This window comes from Oncorhynchus tshawytscha, linkage group LG24, assembly GCF_018296145.1.
Source record: "Oncorhynchus tshawytscha isolate Ot180627B linkage group LG24, Otsh_v2.0, whole genome shotgun sequence".
Taxonomy (NCBI): Eukaryota; Metazoa; Chordata; class Actinopteri; order Salmoniformes; family Salmonidae; genus Oncorhynchus; species Oncorhynchus tshawytscha.
Window position 1 is genome coordinate 6,597,240 of NC_056452.1, and position 18,571 is coordinate 6,615,810.

The 18,571-nt window shown below is 42.6% G+C and overlaps 1 protein-coding gene across 1 annotated transcript in view; it reads right to left on the reverse strand.

Moving 5' to 3' along the window:
• gucy2g (guanylate cyclase 2g) overlaps positions 1-18,199 on the reverse strand; it is a 67,947-nt gene extending 49,748 nt beyond the window's left edge. Inside the window, exon 1 of the mRNA XM_024386288.2 lies at positions 17,810-18,199. Coding sequence (XP_024242056.2) covers positions 17,810-18,199 — 390 coding nt within the window. The remainder of the gene's footprint in view (positions 1-17,809) is intronic.
• Between the last annotated feature and the right edge of the window lie 372 nt (positions 18,200-18,571).

An 18,571-nucleotide genomic window follows, 5' to 3' on the forward strand; every position in this document is an offset into this window, starting at 1 on the left:
AGATATCTACGTATACACTGAGTATACAAAACATTAAGAATAACTGCTCTTTCCATGACATAGACTGACCAGGCGAATCCAGGTGAAAGCTATGATTACTTATTGATGTCACTTGTTAAATCTACTTCACTCCTTGTAGATGAAGGTAGGAGACAGGTTAAAGAAGGATTTTAAAGCCTTGAGACGATTGAGACATAGATTGTGTATGTGTACCATTCCGAGGGTGAATGGGCAAGACAAAAAATTGAAGTGACTTTGGGAATGTCCTCGGTTGCATCACTCAGTACCGAGTTTCAAACAGTACCGAGTTCCAATAACTGTTCATGAAAAGAGTTCCATGGCCAAGCAGACGCACACAAGCCTAGGATTACAATGAACAATGCCAAGCGTAGGCTGGAGTGGTGTAAAGCTCGCTGCCATTGGACTCTGAAGCAGTGGAAACTTGTTCGCTGGAGTGATGAATCACGCTTCACCATCTGGCAGTCCGACAGATTATTTTTAAAATATTTTTTTAGTAGTCCTGTCCAGACCGGCGATATTTTTGGGATGATTTTTGTTCTGCTCTGTGAAGGAAGAAACCACATGGAAAAAGTGGCAAGCAAGTTAGGTCCAAAAAACAGATTCCGGGACGGTCCGGACCTGATCAAATCTAAACCAATCATAGATGTCTGTGTTTTAGCCACATCAAGGCCGCTCCGGACCGGACCAAATCTGATTCTATCATAGATGTCTATATTTGGTTCTGACTTGGTCCGGTCTTGATTTCAACGTCCACAGACGTCCAGTCTGGACCAGCCTATTTGGGCCAAACAAAGACGTGTATAATTGTTTCAGATTTGGTCTGGTCAGTACAGGGCTTGATTTGTCCAAACATAGACGTCTATTTGGTTAAGATTTGACCCGGGCCCAGCCGGCCTTCATTTCAATGTCCACAGACATCCGGTGCTGACTGGCCTATATTTGTCTCACCCTGGGGATCGAGAACCATTTGAGTGCAGCATTGTGTGTGAGTGGCGGCCAGCTGACTTGGGTCACTGAGATCTATTGTTGTCTGTCGTCATTCACAGCACCATTCTGGAAGATATGCCACCTTATTTATCTTCTCTGCCTCCTGCAGTATATGAGAGAGAGAGAGACCATGATGCCAGTCGGCAGGCATTGCCACGGGCACCTGCAGTGGCTTCAGCTGCTGATGGATGGTGGGTGTCAGGGCTGACACAGAGGGCATTTTTGCATACATGTAGGTGCTGTTAAGCTAAACCACCTCGGCTACTACTTCTTGAAATATTTGAGGAACACCTTGTTTCCATAAACCTTTCCATATTTCACTGTATTCCCCTCTTCGTGTGTAAACCTACCCTCGGTTTTTCGGATGACTGCCTTGCCTGGTTCACCAATTACTTTGCAGACAGAGTTCAGTGTGTCAAATCGGAGGGCATGCTGTCCGGTCCTCTGGCAGTCTCTATGGGGGTGCCACAGGGTTCAATTCTCGGGCCGACTCTTTTCTCTGTATATATCAATGACGTTGCTCTTGCTGCGGGCGATTCCCTGATCCACCTCTACGCAGACGACACCATTCTATATACTTTCGGCCCGTCATTGGACACTGTGCTATCTAACCTCCAAACAAGCTTCAATGCCATACAACACTCCTTCCGTGGCCTCCAACTGCTCTTAAACGCTAGTAAAACCAAATGCATGCTTTTCAACCGATCGCTGCCTGCACCCGCATGCCCGACTAGCATCACCACCCTGGATGGTTCCGACCTTGAATATGTGGACATCTATAAGTACCTAGGTGTCTGGCTAGACTGCAAACTCTCCTTCCAGACTCATATCAAACATCTCCAATCGAAAATCAAATCAAGAGTCGGCTTTCTATTCCGCAACAAAGCCTCCTTCACTCACGCCGCCAAGCTTACACCTAGTAAAACTGACTATCCTTCCGATCCTCGACTTTGGCGATGTCATCTACAAAATGGCTTCCAACACTCTACTCAGCAAACTGGATGCAGTCTATCACAGTGCCATCCGTTTTGTCACTAAAGCACCTTATACCACCCACCACTGCGACCTGTATGCTCTGGTCGGCTGGCCCTCGTTACATATTCGTCGCCAGACCCACTGGCTCCAGGTCATCTACAAGTCCATGCTAGGTAAAGCTCCGCCTTATCTCAGTTCACTGGTCACGATGGCAACACCCATCCGTAGCACGCGCTCCAGCAGGTGTATCTCACTGATCATCCCTAAAGCCAACACCTCATTTGGCCGCCTTTCGTTCCAGTACTCTGCTGCCTGTGACTGGAACGAATTGCAAAAATCGCTGAAGTTGGTGACTTTTATCTCCCTCACCAACTTCAAACATCAGCTATCTGAGCAGCTAACCGATCGCTGCTGCTGTACATAGTCTATTGGTAAATAGCCCACCCATTTTCACCTACCTCATCCCCATACTGTTTTTATTTATTTACTTGCTCTTTTGCACACCAATATCTCTACCTGTACATGACCATCTGATCATTTATCACTCCAGTGTTAATCTGCAAAATTGTAATTATTCGCCTACCTCCTCATGCCTTTTGCACACATTGTATATAGACTCCCCCCTTTGTTTTCTACTGTGTTATTGACTTGTTAATTGTTTATTCCATGTGTAACTCTGTGTTGTCTGCTCACACTGCTATGCTTTATCTTGGCCAGGTCGCAGTTGCAAATGAGAACTTGTTCTCAACTGGCCTACCTGGTTAAATAAAGGTGAAATAAAAAAATTTTTTTTAAAAATACCCGTGAGTGGCATGCTGTTGGATAGGGTGACATAAAGGGGGACTTGGCTATCTCCTATTTCTGTACCGTGAGGCATGATGTTCAATTATAGCTACATTAGATATAGCTACATCATTGTCTAGTTAGTTACTGTAGTGACAAACTGTAGTGACCAACTGCAGTGCAAATCATTGGCTTTGTAGACATTGAATAAGATGAACAATAGCTAGCCATTAGCTACCATTTGCAGAAAGGGGTAAAGAAAAATGTGCAAGCAAAGAAGACAAGCTATTATTTTCGAGCAAAAAAGAAAAGCTACTGCAATTGTTGCTGCTATTGTCCTGGCTAGCTAACAACAGCTAGGGCGGAAATGAGAAAACCTTCACCTTCATATCACAAGTTGAAGCAGCTTGATATGATGGTGTCCATCCGTTTTGATTTCTCAGACAACAGCTAACGTTAGCCAGCAAAATTTTACTCTCCAAAGAGATTATGTGCTAGCTAATTGGCAAGTTTAAGTAAATAACTGACCAACTACATAGCAAATGTTCCCTATTCCAGACTGTAGATAGATACTAACTACAGTGCCTTCAGAAACTATTCATACCCCCTGACTTATTCCACATTTTTTTGTGTTACAGCCTGAATACAAAATGTATTAAATATATTTTTCCCTCACCCATCTACACACAATACCCCATAATGACAAAGTCAAAACATGTTTTTAGACAGAAATATCTAATTTACATAAGTATTCACCCCTGAGTTAACACTTTGTAGAAGCACTTTTGGTAGCGATTACAGCTGAGTATTTCTGGGTAAGTCTCTAAGAGCTTTCCACACCTGGATTGTGCAATGTTTGACCATTTATTATTTTCAAAATTCATCAAACTATGTTAAATTTGTTGTTGATCATAGCTAAACAATCATTTTCAGGTCTTGACATATTTCAAGTAGATTTTAGTCAAAACTGTAACTCAGCCACTCAGGAACATCACTGTCTTCTTGGTAAACAACTCCAGTGTAGATTTGGCCTTAAGTTTAGGTTATTGTTCTGCTGCAAGGTGAATTTATCTCCCAGTGGTCTGTGGGAAATCAGACTGAACCATGGTTTCCTCTAGGATTTTGCCTGTGCTTCGCTCCATTCATTTTCGTTTTTTATTCTGAAAAACTCCTTAATTATTCCATTAAAGCATACCCATAATATGATACAGCCACCACTATGCTTGAAAATATGGAGAGTGGTACTCAGTAATGTGTTGTATTGGATTTGCCCCAAACATAACATTTTGTATTCAGGACAAAAACATATTTGCTTTGCCATATTTTTTGCAGTATTACTTTAGTGCCTTGTTGTGAACAGGATGCATGTTTTCGAATATTTGTATTCTGTACCGGCTTCCTTCTTTTCACTCTGTCACTTAGGATTACAATTACTCCACAATAATAACCTATCACAGCCATTAAACTCTGTAACAGTTTTAAAGTCACCATTGGCCTCATAGTAAAATCCCTGAGCAGTATCCTTCCGCTCTAGCAACTCAGTTATGAAAGACGCCTGTATCTTTGTAGAGACTGGGTGTATAAATACACCAGCCAACGTGTAATTAATAACTTCACCATGCTCAAAGGGATATTCAATGTCTGCTTTGATTATTTTTACCAATCTACCACTGCGTGCCTTTCTTTGCAGGCATTGGATAACGTCCCTTGTCTTTGCGGTTGAATCTGTGTTTTAAATGTACTGCTCGACTGAGGGAACTTACAGATAATTGTATGTGGGGGATACAGAGATGAGGTAGTCATTAAAAAGTAATGTTAAACATTATTATTTCACACAGAGTAAGTCGATGGAACTTATTATGTGACTTGATAACCACATTTTTACTCATGAACTTTTGTCATGGTTCCTCCTGGCACCAGAGGGCAGCAGAGACCTCAGGTGTGTCTTATTTCATGATTGTGTCCCTGTTAAAGAGGTGTGTTTTCTCTGGTCCTTTGCAGAAGCTTGAATTTTTAGCTGTGTGCATTCGTTTCCTGAATGAGTTTTCTAGACTTAGTGTTTGCTGTTTTTTCAAGTATACTGTGATCCTGCGGCTACCGTATCTCAGTAAAGTATTATGTTTATCCTTACCCGCTGATTCCTCGTCTGGTCTCTTCTCTGTACCTGGGTCCAACCTTACCATGTCACTGCAAGCTTCTGCCACAACATGGACCCAGAAGAGATAACCCAGGTCCAGAATGTGGTAGCCCACTGTTAGGATGGCAGCAAGAAAAGCACTCCCAAATCCCCGGGACCCTTCGGGAACTTGCCGAGTCCCTCCGACCACGGCACGCCCTCAACCCAGGAGGAGCCAATGCCCAGGTCTCATCATCCAGTGCAGACGTTATTGTGGTTCCTGCAGGGAAACTGCACCGGGAACCCACGATACCAGCCCCCAAGCGGTATGACGGCCAACCGGGAGGATGCAAGTGTAGCAAGTGCAAGTGAAAACGCTGGAAATCAGGTTGACAACCTCATCTGGGAACGGGTGAGACCGCTCTCTTTTGACGCCACTCCAGCATTCCAGTTTCCTGAGCACCGCAAGTCCACCGAGCCCAGCATGGAGGATTCCATGCAGCGAGGTCACATATGTTTGAGTCCATTGGAAAGTGACAGCCAAATGTGCGAAGGTAGCTTCCTCTACGGCGGAGGTCTTGGCCATCTCCATTCTACATGCCCAGAGCTGATGGGAAACGCCATGGCTCGCCAGGAAAGGGTCACATTTGTGAATAAAGTTTGATTTGATTTAGATTTGTAACAGATACAAAGTCCTGCTCTAGGAGGCATTCAGGTTAATAAAATCCTATCTGGATATATTTCGCTGTTTCCACAAAATAGTGTGAAATTCACATAAATAAACACTGTACATAAAGGTGAGGGGTACTCAAGTAATATTTGAGAAGATCCAGTCACACAAATTTCCTAGGTGGCAAAGGTTCGAATGGATAATGTTGTTTATTTGCTGTTTATTGGCATAGTAACAAACCATCACCACGCAACCCATGTGATCCCAAACTATACACCCCTGTTTTTGGAAGAGAAAACCTTTTACAGTTTTTAATGCTCATTTCCTGCAATTCTACACTTTTTGCCATGGGGCAGAGAGAAAATGTTGCAGATTAAAGATCATTTCCTGCAATTCTACACATTTTGTCATGTCTTATTTGTGTTCATGTGATACCAAGGGTCGAAGCCGGACTAAGTCTGCGTTTTTTTTGTTGGTTTCTTGAATCAAATCAAATCCAACTTTATTTGTCACATGCACTGAATACAACAAGTGTATACACCTTCCTGTGAAATGCTTACTTACAAGCCCTTAACCAACAGTGTAGTTCAAGAAGAGTTAAGAAAATATTTACCAAACAAACTAAAGTAAAAAATGATAAAAAGTAAAACAATAAAATAACAATTACGAGGCTATACAAAGGGGGTTGCGGTGACGCAATGCTCTCGATGGTGCAGCTGTAGAACTTTGAGGATCTGGGGACCCATGCCAAATCTTTTCAGTCTCCTGAGCAGGAAAAGGTGTTGTCGTGCCCTCTTCACGACTGTCTTGGTGTGTTTTCGGACCATTATAGTTTGTTGGTGATCTTGAAACTTAAAACGCTCAACCAACTACAGCCCTATCGATGTTAATGGGGGCCTGTTCGGCCTGCCTTTTCCTGCAGTCCATGATCAGTTCCTTTGTCTTGCTCACATTGAGGGAGAGGTTGTTGTCCTGGAACCACACTGCCAGGTCTCTGATCTCCTCCCTATATGCTGTATCATCATCGTCGGTGATCAGGGCTATCACCGTTGTATCATCAGCAAACTTAATGATGGTGTTGTAGTCATGTGCGGCCACGCAGTTGTGGGTGAACAGGGAGTACAGGAGGGGACTAAGCATACACCTCTGGAGGGGTCCTCATGTTGAGGGTCAACATGGCGGATGTGTTGTTGCCTACCCTCACTACCTGGGGACGGCCCTTAAGGAAATCCAGGATCAAGTTGCAGTGATAGGTGTTCAGTCCCAGGGTCCTTAGCTTAGTGATGAGCTTGGAGGGTACTATGGTGTTGTACACTGAGCTGTAATCAATGAACAGCATTATCACATAGGTGTTCCTCTTGTCCAGGTGGGAGAGTGCAATAAAGATTGTGTCATTTGTGCATCTGTTGGGGCGGTATATGAGTTGGAGTGGGTCCAGGATGTCTGGGATGATGGTGTTTATGTGAGCCATGACCAGCCTTTCAAATCATTTTATGGACATAGATGTGAGTTTCTTGGAAATTTCTCGCTTGGAATAGCCTTAATTTAGAGTGATGAGTTTCATAAGAAAGGTCTTTGTTTCTAGACATTTTTAGCCTGTAATCGAGCCCACAAATGCCGATGCTCCAGATACTCACCTAGTCTAAAGAAGGCCAGTTGTATTGCTTCTTTAATTAGGACAACAGTTTTCAGCTGTGATAACATAATTGCAAAACTGTTTTCTAATGATAAATTATCCTTTTAAAATAATAACTTGGATTAGCTAACACAGCGTGTCATTGGAGCACAGGAGTGATGGTTGCTGATAATGGACATCTGTATGCCTACATAGATAATAAAATAAAAAATAAAAAATCTGCCATTTCCAGGTACAATAGTCATTTACAAGATTAACAATGTCTACACTGTATTTCTGATCAATTTGATGTTATTTTAATGGACAAACAAAAATAGCTTTTCTTTCAACAACAAGGAAATTTCTGTGACCCCAAACTTTTGAACGGTAGTATATCTCCCTGGCATATTACATCATTTATGCAGGAACATACAAGACATTTTTGGACTCACCTTGTTTTGCTGTGCTCACTTGAACAGGAAGGTGGTGTGGCGGTCTTTCTTGGGGGCAAATTTTGTCAAATTTTGTCATCAAACGTTGTCATCAAAGTCTGACATTCTCCGGATTTATGGTGCTTTCAAGACAACTGGGAACTTTAAAAAAAATGAAGTATAATCATGTGATCTTCAGGTCGGAGCTCTAGAAAGAGGCCCGAGTTCCCGACTTGGAGTTCCAAGTTGGATGATCGTTCAAAATGTATTTTCCCAGTTGGATCTTGTTTTTTTCCCCCCAGAGTTTCCAGTTTTCTTGAACTCACTGAAGTCTGAGATTTCCCAGTTCCGAGTTTTCAGTTGTTTTTAACACGGCAGAAGTCATGCTGGATTGACAGCATGGCCAATGTATTCAACCTTTTCTGGCCCATGGTGTGTTGCATGTGAATGTTTATCCTTTTAACCTTGGAAAAGAGAGCCTTAAACCCAGATCTGGACCACACACCCTCTCCACTGAATAGTAGGCTAGTGATTGCTTTGCAAAGTTTTCAGTTAGCCGCTGATTGTTGAATTTGCGATTTTAAACTTGTTGTGTAATGTTTCTGTCCAATGCCCTTTGAGCACCGATATGTTTTAAGTTTAATTTCTCTTCATTTGACAAGATTTGAAAAGGATTTACCAGTAAATTGTCGACTTGATTCATGACGATGACTGCATGTCTAGCTTGCTAGCTAAGATTTTGAAAGTATAATGTTGATATGATCAGTCCAATCAAAGCTACAGTAGACAACATGATTTGACATAATTTTATCCGTGGCCAATGACCTTGAGCCTTCTTGGATTGGCACTTCGAATGTAAATTTATGGCAGCACCCAAGGGGCTTTAATTTTCTAGCTCTCCCCATAGATTTTGTGATAATGTAGGGTCCTCATGAGTGACAGAACATTGAGTCAATCACGACGCAACTAGAGAACATTATCAACCCCTAAGCTCCGTATTTTCTGCTGGCTGTCCCACCACCACAGAAAGCACTGAGCTAGGCTGAAACACCTGCATTTTGGAGCTGCCTTACTCAAGAATGCAGAAAAGAGACAATGTTTGTATGCAGCATTATTAACTCAATTATTTTTTTAAACATTGTTTGCAAACTGATATGTGACACATATCTATATACCGTACAGTACCAGTTAAAAGTTTGGCCACACATACTCATTCAAGGGTTTGTATTTATTTTGACTATTTTATACATTGTAGAATAATAGTGAAGACATCAAAACTATGAAATAACACAAATGGAATCATGAAGTATCCAAAAAAGTGTTAAACAAATCAAAATACATTTTAGATTTGTCAAAGTAGCCACCCTTTGCCTTGATGACAGTTTTGCACACTCTTGGCATTCTCTCATTCAGCTTCACCTGGAATGCTTTTCCAACAGTCTTGAAGGAGTTCCCACATATGCTGAGCACTTGTTGGTTGCTTTTCCTTCACTCTGTGGTCCAACTCATCCCAAAACTTCTCAATTGGGTTTAGGTCAGGTGTTTGTGGAGGCCAGGTAATCTGATGCAGCACTCCATCACTCTCCTTCTTGGTCAAATAACCCTTACACAGCCTGGAGGTATGTTTTGGGTAATTGTCATGTTGAAAAACAAATGATACTCCCACTAAGCACAAACCAGATGTGATGGTGTATCGCTGGAAGATGCTGTGGTAGCCATACTGGTGTGCCTTGAATTCGAAATAAATCACTGACAGTGTCACAGCAAAGCACCCCCACACATGCAGAGATCATCCGTTCACCTACTCTAGTCTCACAAAAACACGGTGGTTGGAACAAGAAATCTCCAATTAGGACTCATCAGACCAAAGGACAGATTTCCACCGGTCTACTGTTGTCTCTCTTTGCTTATTTGAGCTGTTCTTGCCATAATATGGACTTGGTCTTTTACCAAATACGGCTATTTTCTGTTTACCATCCCTACCTTGTCACAACACAACTGATTGGCTCAAACACATTCAAAATGAAAGAAATTCCACAAATTAAATTTTAACACGGCACACATGTTAATTGAAATGCATTCCAGGTGACTACCTCATGAAGCATGAAGCTGGTTGAGAGAATGCCAAGAGTGTGCAAAGCTGTCATCAGGGCAAAGGGTGGCTACATTGAAGAATCTCAAATATAAAATATATTTTGATTTGTTTAACACTTTTTTGGTTACTACATGATTCTATATGTGTTATTTTGGTTTGGTCCGGACCAAATCTGAACAAATCATAGTTGTCTATGTTTGGTTCAGATTTTGTCCAGTCTGGACCAGCCTTGATTTGGCCCAAACATAGACGTCTACTTTCGAACTTTCATTCAGAACCAAAAATGTGCCTGATTTCAACGTCTGGAAAATACGTACGTCTTCAGCCTCCTTGCCTCGCCACAATTTTGCAGATGTGCAAACAGTGTGGTTTCCCCACAGACTCTACCCCGGCATTTATAAAGCATGTGAAGAAACACAAATATTTGTCTGTGGGGTGTCTGAGAGCCTCTGCACTTTTAAAAACTTTGCCTCTTTAAACCCCATGTGTGTCGATACCACAAGCTAGCAATAACAACACAAAATAGAGAAAAAATGGAGGATGTGAATCTGACATGTCAACTTGATGGGTGTACTTTCATATCTCCCAACTTTTTCAATGTTTTGCCAGCACTGAAATGGCATATCAGGGATGTGACAAAAAATACAATGGCTATTAAACTGTTGTCCGAAGTCATCTTTCACATCACATTTGTGCAGAAAACATAAATACTTGGTGGAGCACCCTGACTATGGGGATAGAGGTAGGCCCACAGGTAGCGGTAATCCGCATCACACTGAGACCATGCCTAAGTACAGTTGTGAGGGTGCAGGTGTAGAGATAAAAGACACATTTGTTTCCTTTGACAATGAGGAATATTTGAATAATCATTTCAATCTTAGAATACGAGCTAAAATGCTGTTATCGGCCACCACCATTCAAACAATAATATAGGAGTTCCAATAAATAATGATGGTATGGCATGCACTATAAAAAGTGACAAAACCGAACACTTCAGACAATGATATCAGACAAATCATGAATGACTTATCAAAAGAGAATCTACTGAAACAGAATAACGGGGATCAATATTTTTATTTTTTAAATTCCAGCACTTTTTGTACATGGTCTCCCCATTTTAGGGGACCAAAAGTATTGGTACAAAATGTGTATTCAAGTAGTCAAAAGTGTAGTATTTGGTCCCATATTCCTAGCACCCAATGATTGCATCAAGCTTGTGACTCTACAAACTTGTTGCTCACATTTGCTGTTTGTTTTGGATGTGTTTTAGATCATTTTGTGCCCAATAGAAATGAATAGCAAATAATGTATTGTCATTTTGGAGTCACTTTTATTGTAAATAACAATAGAATATGTTTCTAAACATTTCTACATTAATGTGGATGCTACCATGATTACAGATAGTCCTGAATGATGAGTGAATAATGATGAGTGAGAAAGTTAGACGCACAAATATCATGGTGAAATGGGGACTGTTGAAAAGGCCATACAGAGGGTGCAGCCAAAACTGGAGGAGTCACTGCAGACTTTATTAAATGAACTAACTAAAGTTTGTGTGGAAGAACCACAAGGTCTGTATTTGGTTAAGAGGAGGACATCAAAAACATTAGCTCACCAATTCACTGTAGTTAAATGATCCATGCCTTCAAGGGAAAGGCTTGCGATAGAAGTAAAATAAATAAGTCAGAGTAGCAAATACTGCCGTTGTACACAAATATTTGTGTGCACTACTATATGTGTGAATAGGCTGAACTCTGAACCTGATAGTCTGGGACTTAATACTTTGGAACTCTGTGCCCAGACCAGAGGGGTACAAACAGCCTTTGAAGTTGCTGTTTGTGCTCCCTCATATTTTATGACCTGTTACTACTTCCCTTATTTTCTAAATAATGGTGCTCAAGAAAGCCAGCAGCCAACTCCCCGTGTGTAATCCCCTGCTGACTCAGACAGCCTCAGGCACAATCTACTCCCCAAGGATGCTGTCTGGTTGGTGGACAGTTTCAATGTCCCGTGGGACAGGATAACAATGGGTAAAGACCAGAGAAGCAAGATAGACTACACATGATTAGAGTTATTGTAAATGGAATCCAAAAGGTTTGCTTGAACCCTACACGCAACCAGTGTGCAGTAGTTACCAAGGCAATTATACAAAAGCACCCTGACAGCTTTCAGGACAAAACAGAAGAGGGGGAATTGGTTTTGTTTATGCAAAAAAATAAATGAGTAGAGAACAAAAACAGAACTAATATGGTTGCCCGTCTCCAAAGAAAAAAGCGCACTAACACTAAAGAAATCTAGCCCAAACCTTCAAATTGTGCCTAAAAGGACAGCTACAGTATGGCTGCATTAACTGGCAGCCTGAAGATCTGCCAGACGAAGAGACGTCTGACACCATGGAAGAGGATGAAGATGGTCAATATCTTTTCACGAGAGGCGCCCCAAAGGTGCGGACCAAAGAGTGGAGGAGCTCATGCAGATCACGTATGCACAGCAGAGTGAACTGCGATGGTGCAGTTGTCTGAGCAGCAGGTATGCACAGCAGCACTGCGCAATAAATGGAAGCCCTTCACCGAGCTTAGAAGAACTCAAAAAGCTATGGCCTTTCTTGGGTATGACGCTACAAGCTTGGCACACCGGTATTTGGGGAGTTTCTCCCATTCTTCTCTGCAGATCCTCTCAAGCTCTGTCAGGTTGGATGGGGAGCATCGCATCATAGCTATTTTCAGGTTTCTCTAGAGATGTTTGATCGGGTTCAAGTCCGGGCTCTGGCTGGGCCACTCAAAGACATTCAGAGTCTTGTCCCAAAGCCACTCCTGCATGGTCTTGGCTGTGGGTCGTTGTCCTGTTGGAAGGTGAACCTTCGCCCCAGTCTGAGGTCCTGAGCGCTTTGGAGCAGGTTTTCATCAAGGAACTCTCTGTACTTTGATCCGTTTATCTTTGCCTCGATCCTGGAGGACACTGTGTTCTTGGGGACCTTCAATGCTGCGGAACATTTTCGGTACCCTTCCCCAGATCTGTACCTACGACACAATCCTGTCTTGTAGCTCCAGGGACTACCTTCAACCTCATGGCTTGGTTTTTGCTCTGACATGCACTGTCAACTGTGGGACCTTATATAGACAGGTGTGTGCCTTTCCTAATCATGTCCAATCAATTTATTTTACCACAGGTGGACTCCAATGAAGTTGTAAAAACAGGATGATCAATGGAAAGAGGTTGTACCTGAGCTCAATTTCGAGTCTCATAGCAAAGGGCCTGAATACTTATGTAAATAAGGTATTATGTTTTTTGTTTTTTATTAAAATTGCTTTGTTATTATGGCAACTTTTACTTCACTACATACCTAATGAAAATAATTTACTTTTTACTCCATGCATTTTCCCTGACAAACAAAAGTACTCGTTACATTTTTAATGCTTAGCAGGACAGGAAAAGGGTCCAATTCACGCGCTTATCAAGAGAACATCCCTGGTCATCCCTACTGCCTCTGATCTGACGGACTCACTAAATACACACGCTTTGTTTGTAAATTATATCTATGTGTTGGATGGTGCCATCTGGTTTGCTTAATATACGTAAGGAATATGAAATTATTTGTACTTTTGCGTTTACTGTTGATACTTAAGTATATTTAAAAACAAATACTTTTAGACTTTTACTCAAGTAGTATTTCACTGTGACTCACATTTACTTGAGTCGCCCATCTTCCCCATTATCCCCCAGAGTATTTATTCCTGTGTTCTCTGATTTTCTGTTGCCATTTCATTTCGTTCGTCAAGCCTACCAGCATGTTCCCCTTGCACTTGTCTGTTTCTAGTTCCTGTTTTCTAGTTTTCCCGGTTTGAACCATTCTGCCTGCCCTGACCCTGAGCCTGCCTGCCATTCTGTACCTTGTCACATCACACTGGATTACCGACCTCTGCCTGCCCTTGACCTGTCGTATTGCCTGCCCCCTGTTCTAGTAACAAACGTTTGTTACTTCGATATGGTCTGTATCTTGGACTTCCCTAAAACGTGATAGTACGAACTTGCCATGACTGACCCAGCAGACTCGGACAAGCTCCGCAACGCCATCTCCCCCTAAGGAGCCATCATTGGAAGGCACGAGGAGTTGCTTTGTGGTATTATGGAAGGGTTCCAGACCTTGACCATACTCCATGACCGAGCATTGGACAGCAATTCCGTGGTTGTCTGTTAGGCAGCCTACCAACCTCCAAACCCCTCAGTAACCCGGCTGTTAGCATTACCGCCTCCCCGGCCACCCCGCTTACCTCCCCGGAGTGCTTCGATGGAGAGTCGGGCACCTGTTGGGCGTTTCTCTCGGTGTTCCCTCATCATCTAGCGGTTGCCCTTCTCCTTCCCCTCGAACCACTCTAAGATAGTGTACCTCATCACGCTAATGTCGGGGAGGGCTCTCGCCTGGCCACGGCAGTATGGGAAAAACAGTATGCCTCAGTCTGGAGGAGTTTGTGGCGGAGACAAATAAAGTTTTGATGCTCCATTGTCCGGAAGAGAGGCTGCCCGGAAGTTACTCTAGCTTCGGCAAGACTCGCTCAGTGTGGCAGACTATGCCGTGGATTGCTGCACGTCGGCAGCTGAGAGTGCTTAGAACCCGGACGCGCTATTTCACATGTTCCTGCACAGTTTTGGAGGAAGTAAAGGACGCAGCCCAGGAACTACCGACGGATCTCGACTCGCTCATCGACTTTACCATTCGTATTGATGGGCGACTACAGGAACGAAGGAAGGAGAGGAGATTTCCCGCCCAAGGTTTCCATCTCGCCTCCGAGGCATGCCGGAAGTCCCAGACGGCTCTGTTGCTGAGAGAACCCGAGGCTAGCCAAGCTCCCCCGAGAGTCTATGAAGTCTGCCGATTCACCTCTTCCCGAGCCAATGCAACTAGGCAGAGCTTGGCTGTCTCCAGCCGAACGGTTATACAGGCTTCACAGTTGCCTCTATTGCAGGACTACTTAGTCATTTCGTCTCCACCTGTCCACTAAAAGACCAGGCTCACCGGTAGGAGCGAGTACTCTGGTGGGCCATATGGAGAACTTTTCCTCTCCCCTTATTCACACCCCTTTTCATGTTATTTTGCTGTGGGGGAACCAATCAAAATCTCTCTGGGCAGTCATTGACTCTGGGGTCGATGAGAACTTTATGGACGCTACCCTGGTGTCCGAGCTGGGCATCCCCACTCGGCTCCTCTCCATTCCCATGGACGTTAGAGCACTGGACGGGCGCTCTATAGGCCGGGTCACCCACAATACCATCCCATCAACCTTTGTGTGTCAGAGAAACACAGAAGGTCCAATTGCCGCTCATTATGTCTCCTCAGGTTCCCATGGTATGGAGATTCTTTTGGCTCCAGCGACACAATCCCGTCATAGACTGGACTGCTGGTGCCATCATGGGATGGAGCCCGGGACGCAGCCTGCCCAGGGACGTCTTCCTGGGGGCTCGGAAGTTGCTCCGGACCTCTCTGCTATTAAAGCGGAACACCAGGACCTCCGGGAGGTGTTCAGTAAGGCCCGGGCCACTTCGCTTCCGCCGCACTGACCCTATGACTGCGGGATTGACCTTCTCCAAGGCACCACTCCGTCACAGGGACGACTGTACTCTCTGTTAGGTCCGGAGACCAAGGCTATGTAGACCTACATAAATACTTATTTTCCACCGTAATTTGCAAATAAATTCATTAAAAATCCTACAATGTGATTTTCTGGATTTTTTTTCTCATTTTGTCTGTCATAGTTGAAGTGTACCTATGATGAAAATTACAGGCCTCTCTCATCTTTTTAAGTGGGAGAACATGCACAATTGGTGGCTGACTAAATACTTTTTTGCCCCACTGTATGTACTAAGGATAATGGTTTGTGTCAAGAACTGCAACACTGCTGGGTTATTCACACTCATCAATTTCCCGTGTGTATCAAGATTGGTCCACCACCCAAAGGACAGTCAACTTGACACAACTGTGGGAAGCATTGGAGTCAACATGGGCCAGCATCCCTGTGGAGTCCATGCGCCGGCAAATTGAGGCTGTTCTGAGAGCAAAATGGGGGTCTGCCTTGCAACTCAATACTGAGTTGTGTTCCTAATGTTTGGTGTTCCTAATATAGTGTTCCTAATGTTTGGTTTACTCTGTGTATTTTACCTGTGATAAGACCACACGGAGGGCTAGAGATGATTACAGACACCTGTGATAATCTAAAGTACCCAAAGGGCCACTAGTTGTCTTGTTATAGATTACATAAAATCCTTGAAAGACACCAAATTTCCGGTAGTTTGCTGGTAAACTTGAAATGTTTCTAGTAATATATACCCTTTCTCACACACACACACCTCTCCCTCATACACACTCTTGTTTCTCTCTCTTTCTGTATATTGATTGATGGCTATCATTCACTTTTATTTTTAGGGGTCAGTGTCCAGACTCGTGTTCAGGCTAACTTTTCCCCTGGGCGCACTTTACATTTTCAGTTTAACAAAAACAACTAATCGTTATTCACAGTGCTACTGAGATGGTATGCTTCCAGAAATAAGTTTCATCCAACATGTCCAAGCATGATCAAGATATGTTGATGTGCTACCTAAATCAGTGATTGTCATGAATTTGGGTTGATAATGAGGCTATGTGCTACATTTTACTCTCAAAATATTTATTTTGTTCAGTAGAGATTCATTTGCATACCTATTTTTGTGTACAAATATCACATTGGCTAAAAATGTGTCTTTCCCGCGATTGCATTTTGAAATGTTGTGCATTATTCTCTCCCTCTCCTTCTCTCCCTCTCGTAGGGCTCAGTGAGAAACAGGCACAGGGCAGGGCAGACACTTTCATGCAGGAATCAGGATATTAATGCTACTGTTTGACCGGACTAAATGGTCGCACTCTGGAGCCCTTCTTGTTCTTTGTACAGAGGATTGGGACTCTTTGTCTTCTGTGATTAAGTCAAGGCATCTTTTCCTCAAAGTAATTGATCTGTTACTGTAAATAGACTACAGTCGCAGCAGTGGTAATGTACAATAGATGACAGTAACTGTGTTTGTACCATATAATATATTACAGTAACTGTATTAGTATGTACAATAGAGTACAGTAACAGTGTTAGTACCATACAATAGATTACAGTGGGAGTATTTGGTAGTAAAAAGACTTAAGGTATTATTAGTTGTACCGTAAATTAATAACAGTAACAGTATTGGATACTGTAAAATACTTAATGGTAATATACTGCGTATTTTTGTACGATAACGTACAGGTATCTGGCTGCCAATAAGTTGTTGTAAAAACAACAGTTGAACAGTTTATGTGCAAGGAATGACGACAGGTGTCAGTTTTGCATTTCGTCTCATCCTAAATGGGACACAACTAAAGCAAATGCTCCTGTCATGATTTCCATTTTGTAATGTACTCAGTAACAGTCAGGAGAATGAGCACAGCAGCAACGGTTAGTTTGTTGATGTATGAATATTTCTGAAAGGTGGGGAGAAAACGCATCAGACTTGGTGTGAAAATAAATTTACTATAGTGGTAATCATTATCTTAAATTAATTCCACAATTCCCCCCCCCCTCAAAAATAGCCTACATTTCAAGATTAAACCACGTCTCACACCATCGATTGTGTAGATTCGTTGAAATGAGTCGACCTTAAATGAATGCGGGAAGAAAGCACCTAATACGATCTAAGAGATATGGTGCTTATCCTTTCCAATCATTTAGGGTAGCTGGATATACACAACACACACAATGACCTAGGCTGTGGACTTATCTCAATATAAAACCATAATTGAGGTTGGAACATTTTAAGCAAACTTTGATTTAAATGTCCCTTTAAACAGTATTTTTTTGTTTTATTTGGCCAGCATAATGATCTATCGTATCGTATATCTGCATGTAAAAGTATTCACTTATTATATCTATGGTCCGCTACATAGTAATATTATATAATAGTAAATTGTAAATTAATCTGAAATAGCAAAGTGTTACCAATTTGCATACATAAGCTCTAAATATGCATTGAAATTCATAAAATACTCAAATTCGAAAAAAAAGTTTTTACATTGAAATGAAATAACATTTATTAAACTGCACTGAATTGATTTGAATTGTACCTCCGCCTCCTCGGGACAAGCCGGACCAAAGACCGCCGACACGTTTTCTTTCCACACCTGCTGAATGAAGGCTCTTATGGAAACCTTGGCGTCGCACTCCGAGTCCACATAAACAAAATCCAGGCTGTAGTTCCCCAGAAATGATGGGTTGCTATTGACCTTTTCCACAGCAATCTGTATTGCGGAGCCTAACCGGCGGGCACTGAAGGGATAGGACACGTTCCAGGGAGCCTGGAAGCCAATCAGTAGCCGGTAAGAGTTGGTCCCATTCATGCCATTGCAGAGAACTGGGGTAGTAGCTATGAGCAGCAGCAGCAGAGACAAATACAGGGAGCTATGGCTCAGGCTGCAGAGAGGTAAAGGCAAAAGGGTGTGCATTCTCCCTGTCATCCTCCTAGTCCTTCTAGGACAAGCAGAGTATGCTCTCTTGTATGGTGAGAGGTTTAAATACCCCTGACGCTCCTCTGACATTGCTCCTCTACCTTCACAGGGGGAATAATGATCGAACCCTCTCAGAGTACCTGTGAAGAGGGAGTCGTTAGCACTCAATGTACACACTTTGACCTGTTGTTTATATACCAATGAGCAGCCCAAAAAATGTAACTTTTTATTTCATATAAATGAAACATCTCAGTGTGCAAAATGCTTCTAGCCATAATAGTTTTCTCCTCCCATTTCCTTTCCTTCCTGACCTTTCAATGAATGATGGAAAACTGAGGTTGCACAGTAGGTTACATTTTTTTTTCTCCCATTGTTGGTTAC